This window comes from Toxotes jaculatrix, chromosome 6, assembly GCF_017976425.1.
Source record: "Toxotes jaculatrix isolate fToxJac2 chromosome 6, fToxJac2.pri, whole genome shotgun sequence".
Taxonomy (NCBI): Eukaryota; Metazoa; Chordata; class Actinopteri; family Toxotidae; genus Toxotes; species Toxotes jaculatrix.
In genome coordinates, this window is record NC_054399.1 from 2,913,468 (window position 1) to 2,926,298 (window position 12,831).

At 40.3% G+C, this 12,831-nt stretch overlaps 1 protein-coding gene across 3 annotated transcripts in view; it reads right to left on the minus strand.

Annotated features, from left to right (window-relative positions):
- LOC121183657 (cyclin-dependent kinase-like 5) overlaps positions 1 to 11,093 on the minus strand; it is a 30,015-nt gene extending 18,922 nt beyond the window's left edge. For 2 of the 3 annotated variants that reach the window (XM_041040826.1, XM_041040824.1), the window contains exons 1-3: positions 10,972 to 11,093; positions 9,075 to 9,296; positions 6,930 to 6,964 (exon numbers count right to left, since the gene is read on the minus strand). In XM_041040826.1, the coding sequence (XP_040896760.1) occupies positions 6,930 to 6,964; positions 9,075 to 9,138 (99 nt within the window). In that variant the 5' untranslated portion in view covers positions 9,139 to 9,296; positions 10,972 to 11,093. Of the gene's footprint in view, positions 1 to 6,929; positions 6,965 to 9,074; positions 9,297 to 10,864 lie in introns of all 3 variants that reach the window. The other variant, XM_041040825.1, reaches the window with a different exon arrangement.
- Positions 11,094 to 12,831: the final 1,738 nt, after the last annotated feature.

Genomic DNA, 12,831 nt, shown 5'->3' on the forward strand with positions numbered 1-12,831 from the left:
GTCAAGAAACAGCTGTCTGTTGCTTTCTCTCATTAAATGCATATCAGCTATTAAAAAATGGTTTCCAGGAACATTTGAAAGTCGGAGACAGGCAAATATTTTGGTGACTAATTTACTCTTTAATATGAGACGGAGAGCAGGCAGATGTAACTCCTCTGTGGTGCACGTTTGATTAAATTTTTAAATGTGTGCACTATTCATCGACTTTACTGGAGCGGAGGCACCCACAGTTCCGTGCTAGCTTGGAGAGAAGTCATGCGCTTAAGGCTGAGAGCGATGAGAGGAAAGTGTAAAAACATTACTGCCATTTGATCTTAATTCCAAAAGACTTTAAAACACAAATAAGATGGTGTTTGATGTGTTAACAGGCCCTGATGTATAGCTTCACATCAGCTGTATCATTCTAAAAAACACCACTGGTTGGATTGTACATACTTCTTCACCATTGGCTGAGCATGTTCACTAAGAATGGCTTCATGTTGGCATCTGTCTCTGGCCCTCAGGGGTTCAGTGAACCTGAACCATGCCAGGAAAAATACAACCCCACACCATACTGGAGCTGCCAGGAGCCTTCACCAGAAGACGCAAGCATTGTGCCTGCAGAGTCCTTTTGGCATGTGCCACATATGTTCTTGCTCACTTGCTAATAATAGGATGACTCATGTGATCATGTGGTGCTTTTCACTGCTCAGTATAGACCTTGCTGGGATTTTTTTTTTTTTTTTGCTCTCAACTCACAAAATTGCTCGTTTATGTTTAAGAATGGGACTGATTGTTCCAATGCAACCTATGCACAGTCTTTAATGTTCCTACACACTGCCTGTAATGAAAGTGCTTACATACTGTATGAGGGGAAACAGCTTTGCTTGTTTACTGAGCTGTCTGTTTCTTCTCGCGTGTCAATAATGCATGGACATCCCTGTCAAGAGGCATTTTTATCTACAATCAACTCGAGCTGATGTCTTTCCCTTAGATTTTCATGCCGACATCACATTAGCGTCAGGTTCTCAAACAACATTAGGTTCAGCGGCCATCTTTGTTCCTGTTCCAATCAGCTCACAGTAAAAACTCAGATTCATAATCATAACTTCGCTCAGTACAATATGTACGATTTGCTGTAGCAAAGTTAGACACTAATCAGGGTTTTGTATATAAATGAAAAATAAATGAAAACTATCACAAAGAATCAACACATCCGTGTTGTATGAACTAACACATGATGCATTACTTCATGTTATCTCAATAGTTTTTTTACATATTTAAATTCTGTTGTGGATATTAAGGAAAAGCAGCTGCAAACTTACAAAATGCAACATGAATGTGGGCATTTTATCTGAACGCTACCGAACTGCTCACAGTTAAACCTCCTGTTTCTCATCTACATTCTGTCAACACTGTAATGGGATCTTATTTTTATACGTGCAGTATGCAGAGCAGGCAATTAGGTAAGGAGGTAACAAGCTCATAGGCTGACAACAAAAACAAACATGGCCGTGTGTGCGTTTACCAAAAGCGACGTTAGTGTACAGGCTGTGCTTCATTTTTTCTTTTGAAATGGAGAGGAGCCATCTTATTTGATTTTTTATAGACATAGGAGGTGACTCCCAAAACACATCTGCTTTGCAGTCTAATTCAGAATATCTCTGTGCAGCAGTCATCACACACTGATGGTGATGATTGGTGATACGAGGGAACAACTGTCCTATTATGGCTTGTGACACAACAGTGTGCAGCGCTGACCTTTCCTTACTTTCTCAATGATGCAAACATACTTTAAAGACTGAACTTACACTTGTCTGACTCTGGCTGAGATCCAACCATAACGCAGCCAGACCACCTCCGCAGACAGGGCCAGGGCTTTTCATAACGAAGCTTAATTCTATAAATCTCCTTCGATTAATGAAAACACGGAACAGTTATTTCAATGCTTACACACCGAATCATCTGAGAGCGTGTTATTCTGAGGAGACAGAGCCCTGATGCTGTTAATGTTTTACCTCTCTACAGACAGAGCGGCAGGGGAAAGCAGTTCATGGAATGATAAGCACATTCAGGGTGCCGCTGTGTGTAGTGTGCATTCCTGAGAGGTGTTTCAGGCTTAAATAAATACTCACCACAGCTATGTTTACCCTCTCCCTTCTACATTTCACATACTGCTGCGTGCTAAACAACCACCAAATGGCCACGAACAAGCCTTCTCCAGGACTTAGGTTTGCTGCTGGAGAGAGGCCTTTGTATCAGACTTGCTTCAACTTAAACACAAAGTGTTTCAGGTGGAAATCCAGAGTTGGATGTGACGTCTTACAACAACAGTCTACCAGTGAAACTAGAGATAAACAGAAAGTGTGTCACACGTTTAAGGGCACAGAAAGAAAACACAATTTCAGTTTACAACCTCAGCTGCTCGAAGGTTTCATGGCATCAAGGAAGCACATCACAACATAGGCGCTGAAAAATCTTACATACAGTGCTCTGTTACGTAACAAAAAAAAAATCTGTTTCCTTTAACTCTGTTGTTTTACAATTCAAACATGTTCTACTTCCACAACACAACAACAACAACACAACAGTTCTCTGCTGGTTCAACCGAGAACCATGTGCGAGAGAACGTACTCCGTAATCTACACTGAGTAAACATGCCTTATAATGTGTCAGTGAACTCGGGGTCAAAGTGGAGCACGCAAAAAGGGGCGGTTTCTGTTCTCAGCACCGATACCCTCAGTTTTGCCAACACAGTGAATTTACCCATGGAACCCCTGGCCCGAAGAAAAAAATACAAGCAGGATAAGCAGCCAAAGAGAGGGTTCAGTACGATTCTGTCAAAACAGGCAAGACTACAAGACTTGAAATCGCTATTTTGATCTTGATTTTGCATATTTAAGTATTACACAACGGGAAAACCTATTCATTTCACTGGAGAACCAGTCCACAATCAATATCACAGACTCCGTTTGGTCACCACTTATAACCTGAATTAGTTTTTATTGTTTTTTTTTTATTCTCTGCCTGAGGACAAGACATGATTTCAACATGCATGTCTGTTTAGAATGCACCAGGCAGGGCTCTAGGTTTTATAAAGCATCAACAGACAAGACAAGTATCCTTGTGGATCACTTGGCAAAAGGTGAATATGTAGATGCAGCATCCTTGAAACTGCTTGAATCTGGTATTCCCCTCATTTCCTGTCAACAGACCACAATAAAACACCGTATTCCCATTAGAGAGTGGTCCAAAAAAGAATTAGTGAACCCAAACATGTTCTGCTGGTGATCCATTTACATGGACAAGAAATTAATAAAGCATGAGCCAGAACTACAAGACAAAAGCTTCTCTGTGTCCCAGTGTGCTCAGCCCCCCTTTGACACAACAGCATGTTACACTTTCAGTCTGGGTTCCCTCTCTATCAAAAAGCTGTGGCACAATTTGGCAAGACGGCACAAGACTGAGGCATGAGCGCTGAAAAACATTAGTGAGATGCCAACACGCACAAAACACAATGTTCCTACAAGGTAACAGGTAATAACCAGGGGCTGCTGCATCAAGCTTAATGTTCTATACCAACAACAGTTGTTTACATTCGGTCTGTATTAAGTCAGCTTGTATGACTGGACAACTGAATTCATTAGACAAGATGTCTCTGGATATTTGGAGCAGTGTATGAACAGCCTTTCTATCAGATCTATGTAACTGCCAGAGTGGTATTTACACAGGCTTTTAAATGTAAATCACGATTAAACGTGAGCACAGCTTAGGACCAACAATCTTACACATATCATACACTTCCCTGCTGAGGCCTAACGGGAAACTAGACTGAAACCTCCACATAATGTGCCCAAAAACTCCTTCTTTGATATCATTCTTCTCTGTGTCACCTCTCTGTGCCACACTCAGCCCAGCTGACCCTTAAATCTGCGTTCAGACATTGTAAAGCATCCACATTGCCATCCAGCCGCCTCTTAAACCGATTCAGATTATTGCGTGGAAATCGGTGAATGCGTACTCTGTTTCCATCCTGTCTATATCTGGCCCCAGATCTTTCTTGGAACTAATTATTCCTGTTAAATACATGTATTGTATAAACCAAATTTGAGGGGCGTGTTTCTGGTGAAATAAGCATGTTCTCTAAGCACCAGCAGCTGCGACTCAGCAGCAGTTGTTACGTACAAATGCAGCCATTTTCTCTGGCCAGTGCACTTCCCTGCCCATAGTCACAGTACCCTCGCACAGTTAGTGAGCTTATGTGTGATCCTGCTTAGTAAGTGTCTATGTGTGTGTGTGCATCTGTGCATGAAGTGTGTGTTTGACTGTGTGCCCTCATCTGTGTGTATGCACACATAATTACGAAGCATAGATCTGCGAGTTAGGCCTTGAAAAAACATGTCGGTTCATTCACACTAACAATACAATATTTTCCAGATGGCACTGGCCCATATTGATCCGCAGCCAGAGAATTCATCCGTGCTTTCACACGTCAAGCAATAAAGTTACCATCAGATATTCTATCAAAACTGCATTTATTACTGAACTACCAACGCACGTGGCCCACAGACTGAGTCAAATGTCAGACTTCTGGGGGATTCCTTTCTTATACGCCAGGGAAATAATAAAAAAAAGTAATGATCTCATTAAAAAGACATTTCCAAATTAGATTTTCACATTAAAATAATCTCTTCGGACGTCTGTTACTCGATTCCAAATCTTCTAGAATCAAGAAAATACACCTTTCACCTGGTGTAAGACTTGGCTGATGTGATTCCACCTTTCAGTCACTCTTCAAATCATGTCTGTTCTTTAATAATTTGCATCTAAACAAAAGACGGAAGTAAAACGTGACTTTCTCACAAAGTGATGTTCAAGCTCTTCATTTGCAAGTGATATTTTAACTGACTTCACTGTATTTTAAAGGTGCATTAACTGATTTTTTCGGTAGTAGAGAACAATGTTCACTTTCCTTTTAGCTTTCGTTGCTCTCCACCAGTTCCTGAGGGAAATATTTGCTACCAAATGCTCCACTATGTCAATGCCAATACGGACATATCTGTGATAAAGTAATATTGGCCAATAACATCGGGCTGGCTGACATATAGGATTTAATTCAAAATATTCTGATAAACATGTCAGGCAGCAAAGAAATGTCAGTGAAAAAAATTATAAAAAAGTCCTAATTTCCTCAAGGATTCTGAACACTGCAATTATGGTAATGATTTTTGTAGGATTTTCGCACAGATAACCAGTAATGAGAGTGTTACAGACAAAGCACCAGCCTCCATCTGTTGTGTGGACTTAACTGAGGTCTACTGATGTGAGTTCTATTGTATAAAATGGAGACATTGGCATTTGCAGCTGCTTAGGAATGGGATCAATCAGTCTGAACAATAAAGGTCAGTAATTATAGGCTGTGATTCCGGCTTACAGCAGGGCTTTCCTCTTTTTCCTCACTTCTGAGTGTCGCCACAACATCAAGTCTCGGTGCTGTTGTCTTTTCTCACACTTTACACTGACTATGGTCACTGCTGTAATAAACACTGTAATGAAGGCAGATCCACGGCAACTGCAGAACAAGAAAAGCATCAAGGATTTTGATGAGGAAGGCTCAGAAAGTGTTTTGTCTGTTTCCTGCAGATCTCTGTAAGTAGGAGGTAGTTAGTCTCCCTTGTTCACGCTGGATTGCTGTCAATTCCTGGCACAGCCTCTTCCTTAAATGGACTGAGATGACAAGGCTATTACTGCAGTGTGGGTCGTCTGCTTTTCTTTTTTTTTTTTTTGTTTTGGTTTGATTTAGTTTCCTTATTCTTATGCTAAAAAAAATTAATTGCTTCAAGACAACCTAGTAAAGACACTGTTACATGAATGAAAACAAATGAAGTGGAGTAGTAGAAGAATTTAAGTTGACAAATTTGCTACCATTCAGAGCAGATCTTTCTCACTGATGAACCCCAGTAGACACAAAAGGACTATAACCAATTATCCAGCAGTCTGTAGGAGCCATTTAAGACATCACATCAATTCTAAGACACAGGACCACTGCAGTAAACTGAAGTGTAGTGACTTGGCACAAGAAGACCATTTGCTGCAGACAAGCCACCTCTATAAAACACAGCCTCTCAGTCTGAGGTTCTCTGGGGTCCTGCAGATCTCGCTTAATCTCCAACAAGCATAAACCTAATATCTAACATCGCCTCATCTTTTGTAAGATAAACACAGAGGACACTCCAGTCTCCATCCTTAAAGGATAAGGCTGGTGATAGTCGTTACTGTTAGCAAATCCCCAAGACAGACCAAAACCAACAATGTGTTGGTCTGACTCCGACTTCCCCAGCTTGTCTGTGATTTTCAGCCCCAAGCCCATTGGCTCTTACTGTAGAGTAAATCTTCAAAGTGGGTCACGAATACATACTTTCATTTTTAAAAGAAGGTTAAATAATTTCTGCTGGAATTGTGGTTTTTAGGAGGAAAAACGTGTTTGGTTGGGGACTATTTTCACCCATGGATTAATACACATTTGGTGCTCCAGCATGTATTTACTGCAGCAGAGCAGCGTATTTGGGACTTACTCAGAAAAAAGCTACAGTGTCTGTGTTTATTGTGACAAAGAAACACGACACTAGTGTAACAGTGTGGCTTATTTATGTGTTTTTAATAGTTTTTGGACAACGGAGCTCTATGACACAGAGGAACAAGCCACATCAGACTTTGGCTACACAGACAATATTTGTCAGGAAGACCAGTTCACTGTTAGTTTGAGTCTTTTCATGGGATTTGTTGACAATGAGAAAAAATATAAAGTATACCAAAGTAATCCTTCATAACATGATGTTTTCATGAGGAAAATACATGAAATATGAAACATAACAGGATGAGGACTTGTAAAACAACTGATGATTGGAATGGTTTGACAGATGATTAGATAAAAATGTATAAGCTCTTACCTTGTGTCGGCACTTCAAAACAACACCATAGGCACCTGAAAAAGGAAGGAAACCCCGTGATTAACCGAGATTTAAAACAACTAACCTTCTCATGAATATTCAGAGTATTCATGTATAATGGGAGCTACTTTTGCCTTTCAAGTAGAGCTACTTCACTTAAAAGCAGATCCTCATGAAATAATAAAAAAACAGCTGAAAGTCTGTCAGAAAAATGTCAATTTGTCATTAACATCCCAGCATGGTCTATAATCATAAATAAACAAACACTGTCTTGATTTAGAAAGTTTCTCCGTCTCATATGAGGTGAGCTGGCCAATAATGCTAAAAAGGGCTAACAAGTCTAGAACCCACTGGGCCCATTGTTATACTGTTCGGCATACTGTTGCTTTAAATGCTTCTCATATGTTCACATGAATTAAGGAAAAACATCCTCCTCTGTAAAAGGACAGGTGGCTCAGAAAGTAGGACACAAGTGTTGGCAAGCTACTGTAGTTCTGATGTTATTGACCCTGGCAGTCACACACACACACACACACACACACACACACACACACACACACACACACACACACACACACACACATCCCCTGAGGGTTCAAGAGGAATTCTTGAACTGAGCAGGCAGATGACGACGTGCTCCGCGCTCCTTCACAAGCACATCAGTGCAAAAAGAAACCGTGCTTAAATATGCTATTGTTATTCTTGTTTCCATTCTTTCCAACACAGTTTAGATAGTCTGAAGATCGAAAATTGGTTTTGTATGGTTTACCACATGAACTAGAAATTGCATGTACTTTACAACACTGCCAGTGTTTTTCTATAATGCCATATGTTTATGGATTGATTATCTACATTCCAGGTAGAAGATAACTAATCCATAACAGTGAATGTTTAGACACATAACTTTATATTACATTACTTACATTACCATTACTTGCTGATGCAGCTTTGTTTATGGAACCTATAGAATTAGCGACTGCAACACACTTAACAGAAAATGAAACACTAAAGGCAAACATGACGCCATGAACACACAAATGTGAATTTACCGTAACTTTTTGCATTAAAAGCATTTGTTGTTTGTCTGCTCCCAAATCTTTCCCCACAAGCACTTAAATGCACCAAAATCTGTCCTTACAGACAAATCCATAAGTACAGGGTGATTACAACAAGATTACTACGAGAACAGAAATAGCATGTTTTGTAGATCATGTGTCCAAACCAGTACAATTATTCCTCCCAGGTTCTTTTCCTCCTTAGATAAGGAAGTGGAGATAATTGCATAAGATTCTGTAGATTTTTAATTGCTGGGGTGAGTCTATATGCTGCACTCAGTCCTAAATCATTAACAAAATTGACTGACCTCATGATCACTAAGGAAAAATCTATAATGCCAGATCAAGTGGAGCGCACTGTGCCATGAGTGCAAAGGCAGAGCTGGACTGTGAAACTTCCACAACTTTAGTTTAATGTGGCACTGAAAGTGCTGACTTCCTTCCAGACAGACTCATCGCTGGACAGGCACTTTAAAAATCCAGCTCAAAGTTTCCCTGTGTCCTCTAGCGACACATTATACACACATTATAAAATTTCTAGGATATGAGAGTAGGGGTGTAAAAACTGGGACAAGTGGGTGGCGTCATCTCAGGGCCTCCGCCACTTCATATTAACCAAGTGGCTCAAGGAAAAAGAAAAGCCATGAGAAGCATTTTGGTGGAATTTAACTGTCAAATCTCTCTGTTCCGCTGATATTTGCAACAATAAAACTTAATCCCCAAAAACACCTCTTCATTTCTGCTATAACAATACATGAGTATGAATCCAGGTCACGGCATCTACTTTCATTTTTTCACATTAAAATTCTTCCAAATGAATAAATATTTTAAAAATCTCCTTGACCTTATTGGGTTTGCTCGGTCATGAACAATAGATCAGGCTCTTAACAGCCTTGTTCCACAGGCAAATTGGATAAAAACAATCAAATGATTGCCCACTGAAAAGCCCTACAACCACAATGTGAGTGTACTCGCTCACTGGCTAAAGAACAGACTGGAGTAACTGCTGCAGATGTTTGTATAAAATACAAACGTCTAAAATATGCTGTCACATTTCAGGTCGTTAGATATTAAACAAATGAACACTCACCTTCACCCACAATCCCAAGGACTTCAAATTTATTCATTACATCACCGATGTCAGGGATCTTCATGAAGTCAAAAGATATGCTGCAGGAGGTGCATGGAGCTCAGGTGGAGGGGGCCCGGCTACAGGATGGCATGAGCCGGCCAGCTGTTGGCTCCCAAGGGGTGTAAGCCAGCTATGAGCCATAATATCCGCCACATGCCTTCGGCAGCGGCTCACTTTTACCTGCACAAAAACATTGCACCGAATTAAAATACATACAAAAAAGTCCATCAGTTCACTGCCAATCAGAGGTGAAATATCATTTATACCTTTAACCAGCTTGTTGTGAAATTAATCACAGTATATCGGTTGTTTTGGCAAACTTACCTTGTGCCCCTTTAATATAAATGAGGTAAATAGTTAGCTTCCATGCCTCATACATACGTAGTTCACTATACCTTATGAAATGACTTCACTCTCCTTTTGTAAACAGTACGGCACAAGCTCTTAATGTGATCAAAGCATCTCCTCTGGTATCCACACACTCTTTACTCTTATTGAATCAGATAAGACTCCAGATACCACTTTCTCCATTTCATCTTCTCCTTGCTGGAAAGCTCAAGGACTTTCGTAGCCTACTCACACTCCCAGTCTCCTACAGTGCTGTGGGCACAGGAGCTGCTCATCAGTATGCAAAACCTCGGCACCAAAATAAACTCTGTCTCCCAGAAAACTCTGTCTCCCACTAAACATGACCGTGTGGTCTATTACTCCTTTATCCTACTCAGCTGCACACCATCAACACAGGTATACTGATATGTATACAGTGGGCAAACCAGACTGAACTCACATACCGATGGCTTCAGAGAAAATGTTTTGCCTTTTTATACCTGAGCATGTTAACATGCTTCCCTCTCCCCTTCAGTTCACAACCTACATGCAGCGCCATGCAAACCATTGTTTTCCAGGGCAGATTTTAGCCAACTACTCCCCCAGCCTAGACCTAGAAGGCTAATATGATCAGGTCTGCACTGGGCATTGTTATGGATCATATATTTTGTCTCTATCAACAGAATGACTCATGCGTGGTAAAGGACAGAGTCTGTGAGATTCAGAATATAGGACCTGGACTGGGTTTATAATCACCACAGTTACACGTAATGGTGAGAATTTTGCAAAAACAAGGGATGCCGTTTACAGCATCACTGCCATTTGAGGTAAACATTTTTACCTCACATTTTTAGGACCACAATATAAGAACAACAACAACAGCAACAACCATCAACAATTTACATCTATTGTAAAATTTAAATATTATGATTTTTTACAAAGTCAGAAGTAAAATTAATAATTGCTGTTTATGTAAATATCTCACACATTTGTCCTGTTGCTTCTTGTTACAGTTCCCTCACATGCTGAACGGCAGCAAAACACACGTAGCAGCTGAAATGTGGCTGTGAAATCACTGTTTTTAACAAGGACTGGTGCTCGCCTGTGTGTGTGTGTGTGTGTGTGTGTGTGTGTGTGTGTGTGTGTGTGTGTGTGTGTGTGTGTGTGTTAGCTACGACTGCCCACAGAATGAATGTAGCTCCCGCATTTTCAACGCAGAGCAGCAATAAATCCAACAAGTTAAACATATGTCTCCACTCCAGCCCAACTTAGAACAAATTGCCGCACATTACCAGCTGCCGAGCCTGGACTCCGGTTAGCTGCGCATTAAGAAAGCTGGGTTAGTTGTGTCGCCTTGGTGCTCTGCCTGGTTCACAAAACATGCAAAATCGCAAATTAGCTAAAAAAAAACAAAAACAAACCTCAAGCCTGGTAACGCTGCCTTTCTCGTGAGCTTTTGCTAAAGATAGTCACGTTACACCTTGAGTTTACGATTCTTATCCATAACACGATAAAATAAACTACTCACTCAGTCAGTGTTTGGTAAAAAATGATGGAAACGGGCCCATATATCCACCCACCAACGGAGATATTTTCATTGCAGCAGGCAGCTACAGAAACTGGATCGTGCGGTTGACAAGCTCCAAGCAGATCACCAGGCAACAGTTTGAGTGGCGTGACGGCGACCAATGAGAGCGGTTTAAGCACTTGTTTATTCCAACGCCCCCCTGATTTAGACCAATCGGCGACCAGAACGGCTGCAAGGGGGAGAACGCCGTGCTGCGGTCTGAGGGTGTTTCGAATGAGGTAGGATATTATTGTTCTAATTTCTCAATTACATAATTCACGACATCACACCCTGCTTTCGGTATGATAACATAGCGTAGCTAAAAGCTATATCAAAGTACATATAACAGTGGAATGCTTGAAATTAAGGATGTTGTTAAGCAACAAAATTCCTTAACAGTGAGCAGGTAATCAAAACAGGGTTACATTTGTGAGGAGCAGGTGCCTTGCTCAAGTGTGTCCTGCATTCACACTTCACCATAGCCTTTAGATTCCTGTGTAAAGAGATGATGTATCATATAATGATGCTTTCGTACTCTCTAGAAAAAAAAAACGCTGTAATTCTCTCTGAGGAAAAGGAAAGTGCAATGAAAGAGGAAATTTAGAGCTTAAAGCGGCCCTTGACAACAACAAAGTTCATCCAATAAACAGATAATTTCACACATGATAAACCTACACACAGTCATACACAAGTTCATTGTATTCAGTTAATGGAGTTGAATTTATTTTTCCAAGTGATCAAACATCTCAGAAAAACGATTAGGAACTATTATGAAAAGTTTTCTTTGTTCACTGGGGCGTTGAAAGCATACAAATTACATCAAGTGTCTTCAGAACTAAATATAAATCTTACGTACTCCACAGGAAGGGGATCCGTTTCATATCTTTCCTACATTATTACAGATAGAAAATGAAAAGTTACGCACCTACCTCTAATACCACGGACCACAAAGTACAAAGAAAACCGCAGATAGGATTTTGTGCGTGTGTCTATATGATGACCCTCACTCCATTCAAACCAAATCTGAGCTACTGACATTTAAAATGCTCTGTAGGAACTACATAACTTTTTCAGTGTGTGCCACCATATAGAACAATGCTGCCACCCACAGGAGGAACCTGAAACTGAAACTGTCTTCATCCATTACAGCAGTTTTAAAGGATTGAATTAAATTAGGTCTGCTTCAGATATGGTGGCGTGGAGTAATATTTCTTTGGATATCTACGATAATTAAAGAGATGAACTGTCCCAGAGTAGTTGCTGCAGCCCTAGAATCCATTAGTCTATCAGCATGGGGCATAGTAAAGTAAATTCTCTGAGAAAATTTTATAGTATCATTAGAAACCAATGATTTATTTAGATTTTGATTTCCACACAAGAAGAACCTGACAAGGTGATATTATATTTGTGAGGAAATAACGAAGCCTTCTATAGAATAAAACAGGAAAAAACCCAATGACTAAGATGTGTGTTCTACATTTCAGCTGATTTTAGGAATCATAGCTTTTCTGCCTTGTGCTATTTTGAGCAACTGACAACTATTCATATAAGAGATATATACATATACCGTATGTATGTTTGTGGTGCAGCTCTTTAAATATGATTTGGTGTAACTGCTGTAAGAGAAGTTAAATGCCTTATGCATGTCTGTGTCAAACTTCAGCATCACTGGGAAGATATTAAATCCCTCTAACTGACTGGGAATGACCTAGTTTTAAGAACCACCTACTAGTAGCTGGATTATAATTGTACAAATCACATTAACACAAGGGCTCAGTGTTGGTGGGCTTATGGAGACTTTTTGTGTCAAACAGTGTAGTT